Genomic DNA, 21079 nt, shown 5'->3' on the forward strand with positions numbered 1-21079 from the left:
CGAAGACTAGCACCTGATCGATTGCTCCAATTTGAAACTTACTCAAAAGTCTCAAACATGTCCAATCAAGCCGTGCTTATCTTTGAGTGGCTGCAAAGCTGCGTTTGCAGTCATCCTAGTACAGCAGCTAAGTACTCACCCACAACACTGAATTGTTTGTTTCACTTAGCCTTCATATGATTCTCGTATCTTCCTTCTGTTAATCGTTCTGACTTCTGAAATATCTGTTCAAAGCACCAGTTGTCATCATACTTGTTTTGTCTTCATAACCTTTACACCTGTCTTTCATCCAAACCCCTCATTCGTCTCCCAAAACTCAATTGCAATACCTACTGTTATTGCTTTATCCCCGCATTGTGATTCCCCTTCCAGTATTCGGAGTATCTATGCTGCTTTGACTGGTATAGTGGCGACACTCTTTCTACTAGTCCTCCCGAACAAAAACATTTTCGTACCGTATCCTCACCCTCGCCTTCCTGACTACCTCTGCTACCTTGAGAATGCCATTCACTTCGGCCTACTAGTGATGCCCGGTCAACAAGATTTCCCCTCGAGCTACTTCACTCTCTGGTAAAGCTAACGCGTTTAAAAGACGCGTTCCCTTCCTGAGTGAACTCATGGAACTTTCCGTCCCAACTCATTCTTGAGCAGATATTCGAACATCTACTTGCTTCTACAAACGCAACATCATCTCTCTGAGAAGATGGATCCCAATACTTCAGATCGCCTCAAGAGGCTTCAGATGGTACGTTGTGCAAGAAAACAGGATACTCTTTCGTCGCACACGCATTTCGGAGTAGGTTCCATGGCTAATCGAGACTTTCGCCCGTATAGGAAGACCTTGGAACCGCACGACGGGAGTATATCTCAACTGCAGATGACAGGCGACACAAGAAGGCTAGGTTGGAAGACATACAGGCAATACGAATGACAAACGTTCCTGGGTCAGCTGCTCAACGCATGGCCACTGTAAACCAGGAGAGACTTGAGGATTGGGCAAGTAAGACATCGAAAAGAAGGAACTCCCAAATATCAAGCCTGTTTCATCTTGCTGAACTTCTATACTCCAGATGTCCACAAGACGATAGGTGATACCGAAGACCTGGAGAACCTCGACAGCCTCCTGGATGGACAAAGCCATCGACTTCAGCTAAGCGCCATCATACGTGAAAGTGGAGGGCAAAAATACATAGGGAGTCAAAGGCGCTCTGGTTCTGCTCCGGCTACCAGGTCGTTGCATCCGGTCGGTCGTGGCGGCGGCGTGATAGGCACGCGAGGACGTGGAACAAGGCAGAGCTCTTTACCGTGAGTCTCAAATTTTTTTTTCTATACCTATCACAGATTCCTGGCTAAAATATACGTGATATGCAGGCCGTCCAATCCTACACCCAGAGGCCATGTTACTCAGCCTCCGAAGCGATCCCATGGAGATGCAGCTCTTGATGACAATGACTTCTACCGAACGGCTCGTGAAGGAAACGCTTCAAGGAAGGAAGAAGCCATGAGAGCACAAAACAGACGGTCTTGTAAGCTATCGGTATTCGCATTTATGAGATACATGTCGCCTAACAGGATCCTTCTAGCTGTGCGAAGGCCTACGTCTTCTACGACCAGACCGAGAAGACCCGTGTCACAGTATGTTGCAATCGCCTCCCCCAAATAAGATCAATTTGACCCTTACACTTGGATACAGGGTTGACTATAGTAGCATGCTCAGTCAGCCACAGAGTTTCCTTGCTGCCGCTCGCAGTCTGGTTAGCGCTAGAACTACGCCGGCTGCTCCTACTCCTGCCCTCCAAATCTCTCGCGATGGCGGCAGATCTGAGGCCAGCCAAAAATCTTCAAGACCAATGGATACTACGGATAGGCCTACCGTTCAGAAAACGCAGCAGGAACCGAAGCCCCAAATGGCGGAACCTCCCAAGCCTTTTACCCGTCCAGTAGTTCAGCTACCGGCAATTCCCCCTCGGTGCACAGCTGTGCAGCAAGAGAGTACAACCAAGGCGGACGAACCGCTTCCAGTCTTGCCATCCTCAGCCGTACTTGATGCCACCAGTCAGGATCAAGGGTCTGCATCTATGAGCTTGGGGTCGACTGAGGATGAACAATCTATTTCTGGAATACCTGAAAGTCAAACTGGAACACAAGAAAAAGTTAACTCTGACCTGTCTACAGCGGCAGCTCCCGTACCGGATATTAAAGATACCAGTCCGAAGGCAGCGACTGATGTCAAGGAAGCCATCCTGCTTGACTTTAGCTCTACACCACCGGAGCAAAGCATCCATGGCCAAAGTCCTGCTACTACGGAGGTGCTAACCCCTTCGCTTGAAGACCTAAGAGGCCTTGACTTTAAACAGGACCTCCACCCCAAGTTTCCAACTAGAAGAAGAGTTGACTTCGACATGTCTACTGACAAAAGAGAAGCATCCACCAATGTGCATGATCTCATGCCTACGAAACAGTATGATAAAGCTGAAGCCAGCGAAGATCTGCATCGACAGATCAATATGCTGTGCGAGCTTTTGCAATCGACCTCTCTTTCGGGTGAGCACCGTGAAAGCCTGAAGCAATGCAAGACAGCGCTTGAAGGGAAGTTGCACGGCGCTTATAACTCCACAGGTAAAACAACTCAAACACAAGAAGACCCTTTCCTTGGAAAGCCGGTCCTTGAAACTCTTGAAGCGGCAGCTGAGCCAGACGAACAACCTCAATCGAGTATCAGTGGTCTAGGTATACAGAATGTATCCATGGACAACTCCACCCCTAACAAATCTGAGACAATAGTCGAACCAGACAAACAATCAACACCCAGCTTTGGTGAAATGATCATGCCTACATCCGTGGAAAATGCCAGACTAGCAATGGCGAGTCCAAGCCCTTCGAGCCGACTGAACGTAACCGCGCCGCCATTTGTCCCAAAGACGCCCTTCCGCGCCCAGTCGAATAGTTTCTCAAGCGATTCAAATGCAACATGCGTGCCTGAAACGCCCTGCCCACACCGCCGAGTTAGCATGCCAGAGGGACACATAATTGGGGATCACCTGCTGCCAGGCAGGCGTAGAGAGACCATATCCTCTGGAACCGAGCCGCTGGCGGCAAAGCAGCCACCGGCCAAGGGTAAGTATCACCTGTGGTTCCTCTATATAACTTTCATGTCTGATGCTAATTTCCACTCCAGAGGTCACTGAACCCCGTTTCAAGTTCTCGATCCCACCGAAAATCTCACGCAAGTTGACCATCAAGACACCAGTCAGGGAAGGATTTGGCAAAGAGGAGACCCCCGGACCAGTTGCTCCACGACTTGCATCAGGAAATATCCCCAAGCCGGCCCCCAAACCTTCAGCTGCTCTGCAGCAATCTGTCCACGCTCCAAAGGCCAAGCCTTCTTCCGTCCTGGGCGGTCTTGAGAGCTCTAGATACGCGTCGCCATCGAGCAATAAGCCTTTTCGATGACTCTAATGATTAATCGGTGAAAATCAGGTTGTTGTGCTATTTACTGTTTGATCATATTATACATAGTACTACTACTTAGATAATAACTAAATGTCAAAAGACCGCATATTGTAGGATTAAGCGGGTTTGCTTACGGGTTTATACTTCACTACTTGTTTCGGTAGCAATGAAATATCACACAAGTAACATTTTCCACATAGATTTTAAACGGGACTCAGACTTCTCATAGTATGAAAGACATTCTATCTAGATAAAAAGCTACAAACCACATTCTTACAGCTTCGCTTTAACCTTGAGCATCGCCTCTGCCACTTTCCGTCGTTGAATCTTACCAGTCGCCGTCTTGGGAATCTGCGGGACCAGCCACACCTGTTTGTTATTTGAGATCAGTCAGTGACCCATCTCTCATCAAAGCAACAACAATGAAGAGGCAACTCACCTTCTTGGGCGTCTTGAACTTAGCCAACTTTGACTCCACCCACGCCTTCAATTCCTCTTCAGTAGCGGCACCATGACTCTTAAGCACCACCGCAGCCCCGATATCCTCCCCATAGTGGCCCTCATCCGGAATAGCGAAGCACACAGCCTCCGCCACCTTCGGATGATGCAAAAGCGTATTATCCAATTCGATCGGACTGATCTTCTCACCTCCCTTATTGATAAGTTCCTTGATACGGCCCGTGATGATAACGTAGCCATCGGCATCTTTCTTGCCCTGATCGCCTGTGCGGAAGAACCCGTCCCCAGTGAAGGATGATGCATTCGCGGACGGGTTGTTCAGGTAGCCCTTTGTTACATTGTCGCCTCGGACGCAAATCTCGGCTTCTTGACCTTGCGGCACTTCGTTGCCGTTGTTGTCGAGGATTCTTACTTCCACGCCTTGGCCTAGACCTACGCTGCCGGGTTGGCGCTTTCCTGGGGGAAGAGGGTTGCTGGTCATTTGGTGGGCGGCTTCGGTCATGGCGTAGGCTTCGAGGACGGGGGCGTTAAAGGCCTTTTCTAGGTCTTGGAAGGTTTTGGGGGAGAGGGGTGAAGAACATGAGCGGATGAAGCGAATTGGAGGAACCGGGTTGGGGAGAGGTGTTTTGAGGAGGATTTGGTGGATGGTTGGTACTGCCGTGTACCAGTTTGCTTTGTGAGTGGTGAAGTCGGTCCAGAAATCTGTTGCGGAAAATCTGGGAGGGACTATTACGGAGCCTCCGGAGTATAGAGGGGCTAGGAATGCTGCGAGGAGACCGTGGACGTGGAAAAGTGGCATTACGAGGTATGTCCGGTCCGCTGGGGTGAGGTTGTATGTTGCTTGGATGTTCCCTGTAGTATGTTAGTGGATCTGTTCAGCGACTGTATACTGTTGCTTCTGAGTGTGTCTATGTGAAATTGTACTGCTACTTACTCATTGTAGTTGTCAAGTTCTTGTGGGTGAGTGGGACCTGCATGGCAAGTAGTAGATCGGAATGTTAGTGATATGAGGTATCCAATAGGATGTGGGATAGTCGATCGAGCATACAGCTTTGGGCCTGCCAGTCGTCCCACTGGTATGTAGAACGAGGGCAATGTCATCGGGCTGAGCTTCCTGAATATCTGCTCCCCCATTGCCGGCCAGTTTTCCATGTTCCTTGACGTCTAGAACGATCTCGGAACCGTTCCAGTAGCACTCCGCGATAGCAGCCTGGTACTTCCTGCCTGCGCGAACGGCTGGTCCATCCTTTATGTATGACCCCTTTGGAATTAAAAGCAGAGTGGAGCTCAGATCGTCGATGTAGAATTCAAATTCCTCTTGCTTATAGGCCGGATTCAAGGGCGCGGCGATGGCCCGCTGCCAGGAGGCGGCAAGAAAGGCGACTATGAACTCATAGGAGTTAATCAGAGCCAGCGATACCGCAGCGCCATGAGTGACACCCAGTCGAGCTAGCTTAGCCTGGAAATCGGCGATATGGTTGTGTAGCTGCTGATAGGAGATCGACAGCGGAGTGGGTATATTGGGGACTAGGACAGCAAGGTCAGCACTATCGGAGGAAAATGACCGGGCCAAGGTCGCCATCGTCGCTAGTATGCTGCAGGATAGCAACGCTTAGGGTCTTGGCTTGGCAGGGATGCTGATCGGAATTGAATCAATAGTATTGATGAAGCTCAATTGCTTATGACTCTTGTGAGATGTAGAATCGGAATCCGAGAAAGTATTCACAACACCACGAAGACCACTCTTCTGGGGATTTTGCTCAAGGGATAGGGATCCCCTTTCGCCTGCCTCCTCAATGCGGCCTCGGGATCTCCTCTTTGGGCTCCGCTTCCCCGTTGATTCCTGTTTGGGACAGCTGATTCGGGTTAGTCACCACCACATGATGTAAACCAGACAAACTATGTAAACTAGACAAACCTCTCCTCATTCTATCGGCCCCGTTCACATTGCTTGGATGAGTGATTGATTGCACGCTGGGAAACTGTCACTTGAACTGTCCCTTGTTGGATCTTGATCTACTTTCATTTCATATCAGAAATGGCTTCTGATTCCACCCCCGCAAAGCCAGGGGGCACCTTGTCACTCTACGCCAATCTGCTAGATCCCTCTGCCGATAACTCTCCAGGAACGATCGCTCGCGCCCCGGTCGTCTTCAAGCAGAGTAGTACTACCGAGAATAATGACTCTCAGTCCGATGAATCCGCTGCCAAAAAGCAGCAGCTCAGTGCTGGTAGACTCATACCCTCTTCTGTTAACTGAGCCATTTTATCTATATTTGAACGATCTGATTGCTCACTTGTCCGCTCGGTTGCTCTCGTCGGTGGTTTCCAGCTTCTCTCAGATTTCAGCCTACTAAGAGGCCCCAGCTAGCAGCTCAGAAACCGAAACCGAAGCCGACGTTACCAAAGGCTGCTGCTGCACCAGCGGCTCCGGCAGCAGCCCCTGTCAAGACTACTCTCGCAGATTGGGCAGCCACCGAGGATGACGATGTCAATGGATTCTATGCCGGTCCGAAGAGGCAACGAGGTGGGCGCAAGAAGCGCAAGAAGAATCGCGAGGCGCAGGAGTTCGTACAAAACTGGGACGACATCTATGACCCGTCGCGACCGAACAACTACGAAGAGTACAAGCACAGTGACGAACAAATAGCTGAGGTGAGGGAGTGGAAAGACCGTCTTTACGCACACCGCATGGCCAGATCGCCCAGCAGGGACTCACAAAGTGACGATGATTATGCACGACCCATGAACCGTAAGCTATATATTCTCAAGAGCGAGATGTCTATTTGCTCAGAAAACGTTCTAGGTAAATTTGCTCCTCCGAGCAGCTTCGCACCGCCTCCCAATCTCAACGATATGCCGCCCAGGCCACCCATCGAATCACCCCCAGAACGAACAAGCGAAACCCCAGGCGATATTTCAATGTCGGATGCTCCTCCGCCGCCACCCCCGACCGATGAGCCGCCCGCACAAGTTCCGGATGACCCTACAGGCGAAGATGCCTACTTACGGCGTCTCCAAATGTCGATGGGCAACCAGCCTACAGCAGCTCCTGCTGCGCCACCACCGCCCAGGCCCCTAGAATCCCTACAACCAGCTTCCGCAACTATATCCCGCGCACCGGTTCGCTACACGCTACCTCCTCCACCCGAGGACATACCTGCGTCAGAGGCGGAACTTGAAGAAGTCTTCGCAAAGGAACAGCCAGTGGAAGATGAACCGGAAGATGAGGGCCAGCGTTCGCTGCGGCCAGGACAGAAAGGGTTTGCTGAGCGACTCATGGCCAAGTATGGCTGGACCAAGGGCTCTGGCCTGGGTGCCACGGGCTCCGGCATTGTCAAGCCACTGCAAGTCAAGGTTGAGAAACAGAAGAAACGACCCGACTCTGAAGGTGGAGGCTTTGCGACGCCCGCTGGTCGGGGCAAGATCATTGGTGGCGCAAGAAAGAATGAAGAGGAGGGGAAGTTTGGTCCAATGAGTGAAGTCATTATATTGAAGGGTATGCTTGATGGAATGGACTTGGATGCTGAGTTGGCTGGGGACGGCGAGGGCGGTGGTCTCATGCAAGAAATTGGCGAAGAGTGTTCTGAGAAGGTAGGTGGATGTTTACTCACTACATGGCATAAGCTAATGCGGTACAGTACGGTCGTGTTGAACGTGTCTTCATACCCCGCGACTCGGCACCTCCAGTGCCAGTTTTTGTCAAGTTTACCAATCAGCTCTCGGCTCTACGTGTAAGTGCTGCATCCATGTCCCATGCCCATTTCAAGGATCCGGCTAAGAACTATGCATAGGCTGTCAACGCTCTTGAGGGTCGGATCTTCAGTGGAAATGCTATCACTGCCCGGTTCTACGATGTACATACTTTCGAACAGGGGATATACGATAGCTAATAGCGGGAAGGAACTCTGTATATGATACCTCACAAGTTTTGAACTGAAGAATACAAGCGAGAGACATTTGTCTCACATCTATCCACATCTAGCATGTTCGTCTGGAGTGCCACAACAAGACTACTATGAGAATGGATACCTTCCAGCAACTCCCACCTATTAACCAGGTCACTGTTTGTATTACCATTAGTGCTCAAGAACCAGGTAGCATGGTTTACCCCATGGGTATCTATACTACTTTGAAGTCATGTAGCATCAAGCGTGAATTAGACTTGCTCCCAGAAATGGGTTCGGACGGCTCCTTGCACAGTGATTGTGGTCTAAATTCACAATCTCAACGCAAGTTGTACGAGATGGTTTATTCACCTTGACAAAAAAAATATTCGCCGTCACCATAACGCAGCTACGCAATAAATCATAAAGGTGAGGAAGTTGCCGTCGTGGTTGGAGAGTCTAAAATAGCTGTCACTTAGTGCCAGTAAAGTTCCCTCGTTGGGGCATTGGTATCTTCTACTATGTGCTTTGAGCTGGCTCACGGCGATCTTCTGAACTATTTACTGCATGTAAGCTGTGTCTACCCAATAAACTACAATGTACAATGCAAGGACACATGGAAGATTCCATTGGCCCTGTAACCCAAGGCAAAGGAATTTAGTAAATCGAAGACGGGCCGATGGACATATCGACCCAAGTACGTAGTTCGATGCGGATCTATGAGGTCATGTGACAGCGATAACCTGCAGCGCCGCCGGGGACTGATTGGCTGTGGGGCATCAAACCCAGCGATGAGCAGCTGCACGCCCAAGACAGTGTTACTTCGTCTGCGCATTCACGGCCGACCTTAATTTGCCTACCTCACTATCCTTTAAATACCTCAGACCTTGTTCTCCCCGCCTCACCACCTTCTCCTCTTCCCCTCTCCCTCCCAACCCTCTCAACCCTCTCGCCGTCAACCCAGCCTTCTTCGGTTCCAGCCCACCTACTACGTACTCCGAAACCGCATCCCAAAATGTCGCTTTGCCAGAATCGTCTGACGGAGGAGAGGTATGTGGCTGACAACGTTGCATATACCCCTTATGGCGTGTCATGCCTCGAACTAACCCCAAACGCGACTATCTACAGAAAGCAGTGGCGCCGAGACCACCCTTTTGGCTTCTATGCAAAGCCGCATCGGACTCCTCAAGGAACACTTGACCTCAAACGATGGGAGTGTGGTATCCCCGGAAAGGCGCAAACCCTTTGGGAAGGCGGGCTTTTCAAGCTTGACGTTACTTTCCCCGATGGTGAGTGAAGCCTATCGACTGGTGCTTTATGCGACAAACCTGCTAACCCGCGTTCTATCGCAGAATACCCCACTAAGCCGCCGAAGTGTAGGTTCCCCTCTCTGCCGTACTATTCCCAACGCCACCCTTCTGCGCTATTTGGTTTCCCCCTCTGTGGCACTTCTCGCGCAGTAAGCTAACCAGACTATCCACATTCAACAGGCAAATTCGTGCCTCCGCTTTTCCACCCCAACGTCTATCCATCCGGCACTGTGTGTCTCTCGATCTTGAACGAGGAGGAGGCCTGGAAGCCCGCAATCACGATCAAGCAGATTCTCCTTGGTATTCAGGACCTGCTAGACGACCCCAACCCTGAGTCACCAGCTCAGGCTGAAGCCTACAACTTGTTCAAGAAGGATCGGCCAGCGTATGAGAAGCGAGTTAGACAAGTCGTGAGGGAGAACCCGGCCCTTTAATACCGCTCAACGACGGCATGACAAGTTGTTATCTTACCATGAAGCTACTCTCCCCCTCGTCGTGTGTTTAATTCGGCCCCCGATCTCATCCCATGTCTGCGAATTTCACGGCGGATATGGCGGCTTGATAGTCTTAGACCAGGTGTTCCCACGTGGGGTAGAAGGACGGGAAGCCTTCCAAGAGGGAGAGCGCAGGTACACCCACCCGGGATTTCACGATAATGCTGAGAGCGCCATACCTGTCAAACGGGTTTCGAAATGTCGCATTGGCGCAGGTGTGTCTTCACTAATTCCTGTCTTGGAGGGTGTCGAATACTCGGGTTTCTTCTTAGCGAGCAGCGTGGCGTACATAGAACTGACAAAACTGGGCGGTTCGGGACGGCGTTTGACACTCTAATGCGATTTATCTAGCTTATGTCTCTTCTAACTCTTGGGATGCTCGCACACTTCTACGTCTACCATAGGGGGTGCATGTTGGTGACCGATTTTCGGATGATCATACCATAGAAAGACGGCTTGTGCCCCCTGGGTGGGGGGAAGGGTCCTCTCTAATCGACTCCAACTCAAAGTGTCTCCAATCTGTCATCCTTAGTGCGTAAAAGTAAAACAAGTTCCAGAAAGATCAAAAATCTGGAGAAAGTACTTTTAGTAGAAAATGTGGGGGATGTGCAGGCTGTGAAGGGAAAATGGACAACAGTTGAACGTTGGGACCAGAGACCAGACCCAACCTGTCAGGGCACAACCAATAAGGATGACATAGAAAGAAAGTAACCGTTGCAGAAATTCAGTTTCTGTGTACGAGTTTCGCGGCTATCTTATCGGAAGTGAGTCACTGAGATTTGTGGCCGAAATCGCCCCTCGGGTTCCGCCCCGCCGCCGCGAACGGGTGTCGCTTTTCCAATCCATATTTAAGATTTCCCGCTTCATCTCTCTCTCTTCCCCTTGGTCTCCTATCTTCGATTAGTCAATTGCTTCCTTTTCTTTCCCTTTTGCTGTCTACTTGAGTCGGTTGATCAATTGATCGTAGTCAGCATGTGTGGTATCTTCGCGTGTCATCAGTATGTGGGCTAGTTTTGGAATCTTTTCTCTCCCCCCTCTCTCTCTTTGACCTTTTTGCGGGCCCCGCGCCAAAATCGCTCTCCATTTGAGTCACACCCTCTGATCTGAACTGCCATAGTCACCCCGATGTGCAAAAATTCAAGCCTACGGCCCTGCGCATGGCCAAGGCGTAAGTATAATCCCTTCTCTTTTGGTGGTGAATTTGGTGCTGATTGCCGTTGAACAGTTTGCGCCACCGTGGTCCCGATTGGAGTGAGTCATAATGCTCTTTTTGACCGGCATGCTGGTGGAGGACCTTTTTTCTGACTTGTGTTTAGGTGGAAGCTGGATGTCTGACAAGACCAGTGAGTTGAGCAGCTTCGTGGCTGGAAGAAGGTGGTGACTAACTGTCTGGCAGTCCTCGCGCACGAGCGTCTGTGTATCGTCGGTGTTGGTATGTGATGTTTTACCCTGCCGCAGCTTTTTTTTCTTAGAAACCCGTGCTAATTTGGTTTCCTTTCAGACTCCGGTGCCCAGCCCCTTGTCAACGACGATGGCTCCCTTGCCTTGGCCGTCAACGGCGAGATCTATAACCACCGTATCCTCCGGAAGGGACTGAAGACCAAGTATCAGTTCAAGACGCATTCCGACTGTGAGGTCGTCATTCCCTTGGTATGTGCAAAGGATCCTAGATGGCATGGCGTGTATCTGTATAGGGTTGCTGATGGTTTTAGTACATGGAACACGGACTCGATGCTCCCAAGCACCTGGATGGCATGTTCTCCTGGGTTCTCTATGACAAGAACCAGGACAAGGTTGTCGCCGCTCGTGATCCCATCGGTATCACCAGCTTCTACATTGGCTGGTCCTCTGAGACCCCCGGAGCCGTCTACTTCGCTTCCGAGCTGAAGTCTCTCCACCCGGTTTGCGACAAGATCGAGGCTTTCCCTCCCGGCCACATCTTCGACTCCAAGACCGGCTCTTTCACCCGCTACTTCCAGCCTACCTGGTGGGATCCCGCCAACGTTCCCTCCGCCCCTGTCGACTACAAGGTCATCCGCGCTTCCCTCGAGAAGTCTGTTCGCAAGCGTCTGATGGCTGAGGTCCCCTATGGTGTCTTGCTTTCCGGTGGTCTCGATTCCAGCTTGGTCGCCTCCATCGCTCAGCGGGAAACTCTGCGTATGCAGGAGGCCGCCAGGGCTGCTCAGGCCCAGGGTGCTGAGCTGAACGAGTTGGTCGGCATTGACGACTCCAACGATCTGTCCACCGTCACCACCTTCCAGCAGCTGCACTCCTTCTCGATTGGTCTGCCTGGTGCCCCCGATACCGAGGCGGCTCTCAAGGTGGCCAAGTTCCTCGGAACCAAGCACCATGCTTTCACTTTCACCGTTGAGGATGGTCTCAACGCCCTCTCCGACGTCATCTACCACCTGGAGACTTACGATGTCACCACCATCCGTGCTTCCACCCCCATGTACCTGCTCAGCCGCAAGATCAAGGCTATGGGTGTCAAGATGGTTCTCAGTGGTGAAGGTAGTGATGAGATCTTCGGTGGATACCTTTACTTCCACGCTGCTCCCGACCGTGAGGAGTTCCACAAGGAGACTGTCCGCCGTGTCAAGAACCTGCACTTGGCGGATTGCCTGAGAGCCAACAAGTCCACCTCTGCCTGGGGTCTGGAAGCCCGTGTTCCTTTCCTGGACAAGGAGTTCCTTGAGACTTGCATGGGTGTTGACCCTGCCGAGAAGATGATCACCAAGGAGCGTATTGAGAAGTACATCCTGCGCAAGGCGTTCGATACCACCGACGAGCCCGACGTCAAGCCCTACCTGCCCGACAACATTCTCTGGCGCCAGAAGGAGCAGTTCAGTGACGGTGTCGGCTACAGCTGGATCGATGCCCTCAAGGACCAGGCTGAGGCGCACGTCACCGACGAGATGATGAAGAACCCCAAGCCCGAGTGGGGTAGCGATATCCCCGACACCAAGGAAGCGTATGTTTAGAGTTCTGTATCATTGCATGATTGAAGACAAGGACTGACATTTGATTAGCTACTGGTACCGCACGATGTTTGACGAACTTTTCCCAGCTTCTTGTGCCGGCACTGTTGAGCGTTGGGTACCGACCTGGTCGAAGCAGACCGACCCGAGTGGCAGGTAAGCATATGATGCATCAGAACGCAGAAGAAAACAGACAGCTGATATGTTTGACCTTTTTTTCCAGAGCTATTGCGACTCACAACGCCAAGTATGAAAACGCCGTTTAAATGTCTGGGTAATGAATATTGCGTGTCTTAACTTCTTGCGGAGAGTTTGGGTATAGAAACATGTATAGATGATTTACCAGGGATACTCATTGGGACGCAAAAAAAAGCGAATTTCAGTTAGATGCGTCGGGATCACCGCGTATTGACTTTTCCTTTTCTTCATCTATGATGTCTTCTTCCACTACTGTTGTTGTTTCTTCGATCGGCAAGATTTGTAAGAATTGTAAAAATGGTAGAGAGTGGTTCGGGTGACCACCCCGGCGAATTATGAGTAAAGTGCGGATTCTGCTGATCAGGAGGGACATGCGTTGTCATGGCCATACGAACCCCATGTGGTTGGGCTGGGTTCCATGGTAGGTCCATGCATGCTGTCCCGATGGGGGGGATGCGTGACAGGCATCCAGGATGATACAATTGCTATCTTTCTTCCTTGAGAAGCGGTCAATTGCAAGATATGACGGTCAAGAGGCTTTTTTCTTTTTTTTTTCCAAATTATTGAGAGAGGCTAAGGAGACGATTATACTTTGTTTTCCCATAGACAGGACGAACGGAAGCCGAGGATAAGCAAGTAACTAACTACTCACTAGTCAGTAGTCAGTAGTCGTAGTAGTCAAACACGGCGAGCTGAACTCTCGGCAAACCTTGGAACTTGGAAAGGTTGAACTAGCAATTCAGGCGCGGAATCTCAGCCGCCAGGCATCGACATCACGGGACTTAGCGGCTTCTACCGGCAACCGAGCACCGACCAATCACGGTGGGGGGTTTCTCCCGTGGCTTCCCCATTGTTTGGCGACTCAACTTCGACCTTCTTTCCTGCCCGGCTTCCCCATCGTTTCCCTTTCCCTTTCCTTCTCCCCTCATCATCCTCAGCCTTTCCACTCTATCCTCTCTTATCTCCTTCTGACGTTTTCGTCATCTCTCATAACACCTCATTCACAATGTCTGCTCCTGCTGCTTTCTCTGACATCGCCAAGGCGGCCAACGATGTATGCTGCCCTCATCACCTCTGAAAATTGTTACCTTGGAAAGACAGCTTCCCGGGAAGGGATTTTCGTGCTAATACTCTGCACAACAGCTTCTGAACAAGGACTTCTACCACAACAGCGCCGGTGAGTTCCCTTCCAATTCCTGCGCCCCTGAATTGGGTTGTTTGCTTTTTCCTTTATGCGCGCGACTTGTGCTGACTCAAGTGTTCCTCTAGCCAACCTCGAGGTTAAGTCCAAGGCCCCCAATGGCGTCACCTTCAACGTGAAGGGCAAGTCCGCCCACGAGGGTCCCATTGCTGGCTCCGTAAGTTCCATACCCAATTGAACACCCCTCCATTATACTATGGAATATTGCTAACCACCATCCCTGTTATAGCTCGAGGCCAAGTACGTCGACCAGCCCACTGGTAAAGGCCCCCGAAAACGCAAAAAACAATGCGAACATCCCTTGCGCACACCACCCATCCCCTCGTCCCCAGCAGCGCTTGAGGATAAGCTCACGTTCATGTTTGCGTGCAGCCATGCCCCATCCCAGCGCTTCTTTCTTTACTTCATGTCCAGGATTGTGGAACATGCAGGAATGCTAATTATCCGTCCCCGCCCAGGCCTTACCCTCACCCAGGCTTGGACCACTGCCAACGCCCTCGACACCAAGCTCGAGCTCGACAACAACATCGCCAAGGGTCTCAAGGCTGAGATCCTGACCCAGTACCTCCCTGCCAAGCAGTCCAAGGGTGCTAAGCTCAACCTCTACTTCAAGCAGCCCAACCTGCACGCCCGTGCCTTCTTCGACCTCCTCAACGGCCCCTCCGCCAACTTCGACGCTGTTCTCGGCCACGAGGGCTTCCTCGTCGGTGCTGAGGGTGGCTACGACGTCCAGAAGGCCGCCATCACCAAGTACTCCGCTGCCGTTGGCTACAGCGTTCCCCAGTACTCCGCTGCCATCACCGCTGGCAACAACCTGACCGTCTTCTCCGCCAGCTACTACCACCGCGTCAACGCTCAGGTTGAGGCTGGTGCTAAGGCTACCTGGGACTCCAAGACCGGCAACTCCGTTGGCCTTGAGGTTGCCAGCAAGTACCGCCTTGACCCCTCTTCCTTCGCCAAGGTACGTAACCATTTGAGATCTTTCAGCTCATTCGTTAACCCCTTTTCTCTACAGGCCAAGATCAACGACCGTGGTGTTGCCGCTCTGGCCTACAACGTTCTCCTCCGCCCTGGTGTTACCCTCGGCCTTGGTGCTTCCTTCGATACCCAGAACCTGAACCAGGCTGCCCACAAGGTTGGCGCCAGCTTCACCTTCGAGGCTTAGATGAGTTTTCCTTGATTTCAGCACCCGCCCATGCCTAGTCCTTTGTGCTCCGATACTGCCTGATAGAGTAGATTTTGGAAGCCATTGAGTTCCGGGTTGTCTCTAGTCCGGCTGTTGGTATACGCGGGATAGGAGTTGGTGGGCGCGGGGTTGTTATATGGATGTTTAGATAATAATCATGTATCACACCCTTTCAACGATAGTGTATATCAATCAAGCCTATATTTCCTTGTTTCAAAGCCAAGCCCGTCTATAGTATATATACTCATGTGGATGCTCAGCCGAGTCGCGGGTATAGAACCAGCTATAACCGAATGTACGCCGAACTGACCTCCCAGCAAAATCCTGCGCCAGATGAAAGGTCTATGAACCAGGCAGCTACCCCCAATATAAAGAACCAACCCCAACCCATAAGGAGAGTACTGACCACACTCTAAACCCTGATCAAACCTCCTTCCGCCGCACGGATTTAGTCGTCGTCTTCGCACCGGCCCGATCATTGTGGAACGCCCCCGTCATAGCGCCCGCCCCCATCAATATCCCACAGACCACAATAAACCTCACGGCCATTGCCCCGGGACTCCCAAGATACTTGTCATTAATCGATGCCGCCCCCGCCATCTCCCTCGACCTCCGTTGCTGCCTCCTCTCATCCTCCCTCGTCTGCGTCTTATAATGCCCCTTTGCATTAAAATGCCACACGGTATTCCGATCAATAAATGACGTCGGATCGTCCTCCGACCCCTTTGCACCACCACCCTCCCCACCACCCCCTCCAGCAGCACCCGCTGCCCGTCTCCCCGTGCCCCCATACCCCCCATGCGCATAGAAACTAGGCGGCGGCCCGCGGAACTGTCCCCTCCGTTTACTCAATCCGCTAGCTGGTCGCGAGCCCGCGTACGACGCCCCCTTCGTGTGCAGGTTCGCGCTGTAGCTACTGTAGCTGCCCATGGGGTGTTGGCCAGGATTGGCGGTGCTGTGTGTGGAGGAGGGGTGGGCGTGGATGTGGTGGTCGCGGTCGTAGATACTGCGTTTTGTGGCGTTGCTGAGCGTGTTGTACGCGCTGGAGATTTGGGCGAAGCGGTTGGATGCCGTGGGGTCGCTGCGGTTGCGGTCGGGGTGGTGTTTCAGGGAGAGGGAGTAGAATTTTCTGTTGTTATCAAGGAATTAGTTGGTGATAGGGGTGGTGGAATTGGGTGGTGAGGGAATGGGGGGATATTTACTTCTTGATCTCGGATTGAGTGGCGGTTGGCGGCACGTCGAGGATTTCGTAGTAGGTTGGTTCGCGCGCCGAGGAGGAGGGCCTGGGGGATGTTGAGGTGAATGTGCGGTATAGTGGTTTGGTATAGGGTGTGGTGGTGGTCTTGGTGGTGATGGTGGTGTGTCGGAGGCGGGTGGCCGTGGGCCGGAGACGTGGGAGGGTCATGTTTCTTTTTGACGGTGGTTTTGTGTTGGTTTCTTTGGGAATTATGGGTTACATTTAGGTAGAGGGTGAAATTAGGGGGAAACGGAGGGTGCGATTGAATGGAGGGAGAGTTGTTGGAGGTGCGACTTTATCGGGATAAGATGAGAGGAAGGAAATCCGCCGCTCTTCGGTAAGGCGGACTGCGTCATCGGTCGGGGTTTATCTGATCTGATCTGCTGGTGGACCTCTGCTTCTGAGTACTTCGTAGGATATACTTTGTACTACGTTGTATGGTGTTATGCTTGGGTGTAGATTGTGTATCTTGATCTCGGAATAATGATGAGATGATCTATATAGTGGTTTTATCATTTAATTTCTTTTCTTTCTTGTTCTGGTAGTTTATTGGACTGGTGTGCATGTATCGACATTGGTTCATTTATGGTGGTTTTGGACATCATTGTATGAATGTACTGCTTAGCCCAACTCACTAGTCCATTGGGTATTTCATATGCATATTTCTCTTTCTTATTATCTTATACATTTGAATGGTCCAGTTAGGCAGGTTCCTGCAGGCTTCATGGTGCACGCGACCATGTGCAATGTTAGCGCACACTGATACAACCTATACATATAGGTCTCTTTTCATAACTGATATATAGTGATTAGTACTTTGAAGGCGGCACTCAATCAGGAGCTGCAAGTTGTACCTGTGCCTGAAGCTTCTCCACTACATCGAACTAGACAATCAGCATGGGCTAAGATACTAACCAGTTGGCGCCGCGGATCCCTGAAAGCAGCCAAAGTCAACCTCAGGCTTGGCATTGACCGTCTTTTCCCCGACGGTTGCCGCTTGCCCTCATTTTTCTTTCCCCTCCATCAGCCCACCACCAACCCACCCCGGTTTGCCAGCTTTTCAACATGGCTGCCCAGGCTAGCGAGAAGCTGCAGAAGCTCGACCGTAAGTCACTGAACGATCCCGTTGCTGATCTCCGAACCCTCCTTTGCCATCCGCTTGCAGTAAGCTGATAAGATTTCCCCGCTCGCTCTCTAGTCAACGGTCAAAGCGGCGACGCGAAGGCGGACGCTCCTGCCGCTGGTCAAGCACAAGCCGGAGAGGCGGAGGACGACTCCGATGACGATGAAGTAGAGGATGGAAATGCTGCCGGCGAGGGTGCAGCCAGCGGAGGTGCGCTTTCTCCACGGATACCTACCCCTCGGGCAAATTCCAGAATTCTCCCCGCACTGACCAAATCCGCGGATTTTCAGCCGCCAAGAAAAAGAAAAAGCGCAAGTCCAAGAAGAAGAAGAAGGGTGGCGCCAAGGTCCAATCCTCTCCTCCGCGCGTTCCCCTGTCGACTCTGTTCGCCGGAAAGGAATACCCCGAGGGTGAGATCGTCGAGTACCAGAATGAGAATTCGTACCGCACCACCAACGAGGAGAAGCGCTACCTCGACCGCATGAAGAATGACTTCCTGCAGGAGTACCGTCAGGCTGCTGAGGTGCACCGTCAGGTTCGTCAGTATGCGCAGAAGACCATTAAGCCTGGTCAGACCCTCACCGAGATCGCGGAGGGCATTGAAGAATCCGTCCGTGCCTTGACCGGTCACCAGGGTCTTGAGGAAGGTGATAACCTCAAGGGTGGTATGGGTTTCCCCTGTGGTCTCAGCATTAACCACTGCGCTGCCCACTACACCCCCAACGCTGGCAACAAGATGGTGTTGCAGCAGGGTGATGTCATGAAGGTCGATTTCGGTGCCCACATCAACGGCCGCATCGTCGACAGTGCTTTCACCGTGGCTTTTGACCCGGTGTATGACCCTCTCTTGGCGGCCGTCAAGGATGCTACCAACACTGGTATCCGCGTATGTTCTACCTTTCTGTCCTAATACTGGGTTTCTGGTTACTGACAGCTGCATGTAGGAAGCGGGTATTGACGTCCGCATGAGCGACATTGGTGCCGCTATCCAGGAAGCCATGGAGAGTTACGAAGTTGAAATCAACGGGACTATGTATCCCGTCAAGTGTATCCGGAACCTCAACGGTCACAACATTGACCAGCACATTATCCACGGTGGCAAGAGCGTTCCGATTGTCAAGGGTGGCGATCAGACCAAGATGGAGGAGGGTGAAGTGTTTGCCATTGAGACCTTCGGCAGTACCGGAAAGGGCTACGTGAGAGAGGATGTAAGTTTCTGACATCGATTGGCCAATATGTTCAATTTGCTAATGGTGATATGAAGATGGAAACCTCTCACTACGCTTTGATCCCTGATCACAGCCAGGTCCCCCTGCGTCTCTCTTCGGCGAAGAACTTGTTGAACGTCATCAACAAGAACTTCGGTACTCTTCCCTTCTGTCGCCGTTACCTCGACCGGTTGGGCCAGGACAAGTACCTTCTTGGGGTGAGTGAAGCCTCTGCTTCGTAAAGTGTAAATGCTTATCAGCTTGTGCAGTTGAACAACCTGGTTTCGTCCGGAATTGTCCAGGACTACCCGCCTCTTTGCGATATCAAGGGCTCCTACACTGCCCAGTATGAACATGTAGGTTATCTCACAATCTCAATCTCCATGGCCACGCAGCTAACCAGATGACAGACGATTGTCCTTCGACCCAATGTAAAGGAAGTCATCAGTCGCGGCGACGACTACTAAGGTGGATCTATCTTTGGTCGAGGGTTTGGGGGTTGTACCACTCCAAATAGCCTCCTTTGAAACGAACCAAGTATATGAAATGCATGTTAACTATTGACCAATGATGCCCATGATTATTCTATTTCAGCTGTAGAACTACTAAACTACACCGAATAATGGAAGCGTACAGGAATCGGACCATCCGTGGACCCGGGTAGCCCCACGTGGAAAGCATCCGCTCCGAAACTCACGTTGTCTGTTCCTTGCGCTCTCCCCCATCAGCCCATTCCTCCCTCTTACTCTTCCTCACTCTTCCTCCTCGGTCGCGGTCATCTATGGCGTAGATTGCCACCTTCAAAGTCTGTCATTACACCCTTGCTCGTCCCTCGTTATGTCTTCGTCCGTCATCGAAGCCACCGCGGATGCTTCACCGCATCTCCGCGTGTCCGCATCCAAGAAGAGCCAGGCTCCGCAAACCACCTCCGACAAAACAGAGCCTTCTACCAGAATCGATCCTCCAGAAGCCTCCGCTGTCGATGATCACTTCTTTTGGACATACACAGAGGAGCCGCATCGCTCCAGGCGACAAGCCATCATCAAAGCTCACCCAGAGGTATGCACATACTCCCCCGTGGCCTTTTCTACCAAAGATTCATTTACTGACATGACCTCCTTCGTGCTTCCTTCAGGTTACCAAGCTCTGCGGACCAGAGCCCCTGACCAAATATGTCGTTCTGGGCGTCGTCTCCCTTCAGATCCTCTGCGCCTACCTGCTCCGCAACACGTCCATGTTCGACTGGAAATTTCTCGCGACTGCATACGTGATCGGAGCCACCTCGAACCAGAACCTCTTCCTCGCCATCCACGAGATCTCCCATAACCTCGCCTTCCGGTCTGCTATGGCCAACCGTCTCTTGGCCATCTTCGCCAATATCCCGATCGGTTTGCCCTATAGCGCTGCATTCCGGGTACGTTGGACTATGACATCCAGAAGCATATAAAACCAAGTATACAAGAAGCTAACTTTTCCCGCTCCATAGCCCTACCATCTCACCCACCACAAGTCCCTCGGTGTCGCAGGCCTAGACACCGACCTTCCCACCGCCGTCGAAGCCTTCCTCCTCGACTCCCTTCTAGGAAAGGCATTCTTCTGCACCTTCCAGATCTTCTTCTACGCCGTCCGCCCCATGTTCATCTACAGCCCTCCCTTCACCTCCATTCATGTCCTGAACCTGATCACTCAGCTCACCTTCGACTACGCTTTGACCAAGTTCTGCGGCGGATCCCTCCAACCTCTTCTCTACCTCCTTCTGAGCTCCTTCCTAGCCGGCTCTCTCCACCCCTGTGCCGGCCACTTCATCGCAGAGCACTACTTCTTCTCCCGCGTCGACCACGGCACCGAGTCTATCCAAGAGCAGAAGAACAACCAGAAGAAGTCCCACCCTCTCGATTCCCTTCCCCCACCGGAAACCTACTCCTACTACGGCCCCCTCAACTTCTTCACCTACAACGTGGGCCTGCATAACGAACACCACGACTTCCCCGCTATCCCCTGGACAAGACTGCACGAGCTTCACCGCATCGCTAGCGAATTCTACGAGCCCCTCCCCTGCCACCACAGCTGGGTGTGGGTGATCTGGACATTCATCCTGGACAAGAACGTCGGCATGTGGTGTCGGGTTAAGCGTGCGCAGGGCGGTCGTCTCGTTGGTGGTGGTGGTGGTGGTAGCGGACGCGCAGGTGAAAGCATCTCGGCTTCGTCGGCTGGTCCGGAAGGAGAGTCGGGAGATGGGTGGAAGGAGAGTGAGATTCAGAATTGATTTGGATTATCGTCTGTTTTCTCTACTACGTGTTGTTGTATCATGTGTACCGTGTGGACGGTATCGCTTTCGTAAAACC

At 51.9% G+C, this 21079-nt stretch overlaps 8 protein-coding genes across 8 annotated transcripts; 6 read left to right on the forward strand and 2 right to left on the reverse strand.

Annotated features, from left to right (window-relative positions):
* Positions 1-703: 703 nt before the first annotated feature.
* BDQ94DRAFT_178162 (uncharacterized protein) lies at positions 704-3472 on the forward strand (the record flags this gene model as incomplete). The annotated part of the gene is made up of 6 exons (XM_026773068.1): positions 704-745; positions 835-1000; positions 1071-1305; positions 1372-1526; positions 1615-3117; positions 3179-3472. 6 exons carry the CDS (start codon positions 704-706, stop codon positions 3451-3453), a joined length of 2376 nt encoding a protein of 791 aa, XP_026627200.1. The 3' UTR covers positions 3454-3472.
* A 157-nt stretch (positions 3473-3629) lies between these two features.
* BDQ94DRAFT_142226 (acyl--CoA ligase) lies at positions 3630-5647 on the reverse strand. The gene is made up of 4 exons (XM_026765991.1): positions 4961-5647; positions 4847-4883; positions 3893-4764; positions 3630-3822 (listed from the first exon to the last, which is right to left on the reverse strand). Exons 1-4 carry the CDS (start codon positions 5492-5494, stop codon positions 3727-3729), a joined length of 1539 nt encoding a protein of 512 aa, XP_026627201.1. The 5' UTR covers positions 5495-5647; the 3' UTR covers positions 3630-3726.
* Positions 5648-5884: 237 nt separating this feature from the next.
* BDQ94DRAFT_142228 (putative G-patch DNA repair protein (Drt111)) lies at positions 5885-7940 on the forward strand. Its single transcript, XM_026765992.1, has 5 exons — positions 5885-6143; positions 6245-6664; positions 6719-7506; positions 7554-7646; positions 7707-7940. Exons 1-5 carry the CDS (start codon positions 5951-5953, stop codon positions 7803-7805), a joined length of 1593 nt encoding a protein of 530 aa, XP_026627202.1. The 5' UTR covers positions 5885-5950; the 3' UTR covers positions 7806-7940.
* Positions 7941-8732: 792 nt separating this feature from the next.
* Positions 8733-9854, forward strand: BDQ94DRAFT_23567 (E2 SUMO-conjugating protein UBC9). The gene is made up of 3 exons (XM_026775296.1): positions 8733-9088; positions 9152-9175; positions 9290-9854. Exons 1-3 carry the CDS (start codon positions 8815-8817, stop codon positions 9541-9543), a joined length of 552 nt encoding a protein of 183 aa, XP_026627203.1. The 5' UTR covers positions 8733-8814; the 3' UTR covers positions 9544-9854.
* Positions 9855-10415: 561 nt separating this feature from the next.
* On the forward strand, positions 10416-13430 carry BDQ94DRAFT_142235 (asparagine synthetase B). The gene is made up of 9 exons (XM_026765993.1): positions 10416-10601; positions 10721-10771; positions 10829-10854; positions 10920-10946; positions 11000-11035; positions 11105-11253; positions 11316-12574; positions 12633-12737; positions 12805-13430. The coding sequence occupies exons 1-9, from the start codon at positions 10576-10578 to the stop codon at positions 12845-12847; spliced, it is 1722 nt and encodes a 573-aa protein (XP_026627204.1). The 5' UTR covers positions 10416-10575; the 3' UTR covers positions 12848-13430.
* Positions 13431-13591: 161 nt separating this feature from the next.
* Positions 13592-15384, forward strand: BDQ94DRAFT_142238 (porin). Its single transcript, XM_026765994.1, has 5 exons — positions 13592-13833; positions 13923-13956; positions 14049-14137; positions 14210-14941; positions 14996-15384. The coding sequence occupies exons 1-5, from the start codon at positions 13786-13788 to the stop codon at positions 15143-15145; spliced, it is 1053 nt and encodes a 350-aa protein (XP_026627205.1). The 5' UTR covers positions 13592-13785; the 3' UTR covers positions 15146-15384.
* Positions 15385-15589: 205 nt separating this feature from the next.
* On the reverse strand, positions 15590-16571 carry BDQ94DRAFT_169709 (DnaJ domain protein; the record flags this gene model as incomplete). The annotated part of the gene is made up of 2 exons (XM_026771348.1): positions 15590-16295; positions 16369-16571. The coding sequence occupies 2 exons, from the start codon at positions 16569-16571 to the stop codon at positions 15590-15592; spliced, it is 909 nt and encodes a 302-aa protein (XP_026627206.1).
* Positions 16572-17468: 897 nt separating this feature from the next.
* On the forward strand, positions 17469-21000 carry BDQ94DRAFT_159074 (methionine aminopeptidase; the record flags this gene model as incomplete). Its single annotated transcript, XM_026769032.1, has 10 exons — positions 17469-17508; positions 17602-17736; positions 17817-18412; positions 18471-18734; positions 18791-18952; positions 19004-19090; positions 19364-19434; positions 19643-19793; positions 19870-20148; positions 20221-21000. The coding sequence occupies 10 exons, from the start codon at positions 17469-17471 to the stop codon at positions 20998-21000; spliced, it is 2565 nt and encodes an 854-aa protein (XP_026627207.1).
* Positions 21001-21079: the final 79 nt, after the last annotated feature.

Source organism: Aspergillus welwitschiae (genome assembly GCF_003344945.1).
Source record: "Aspergillus welwitschiae strain CBS 139.54b unplaced genomic scaffold BDQ94scaffold_13, whole genome shotgun sequence".
Taxonomy (NCBI): domain Eukaryota; kingdom Fungi; phylum Ascomycota; class Eurotiomycetes; order Eurotiales; family Aspergillaceae; genus Aspergillus; species Aspergillus welwitschiae.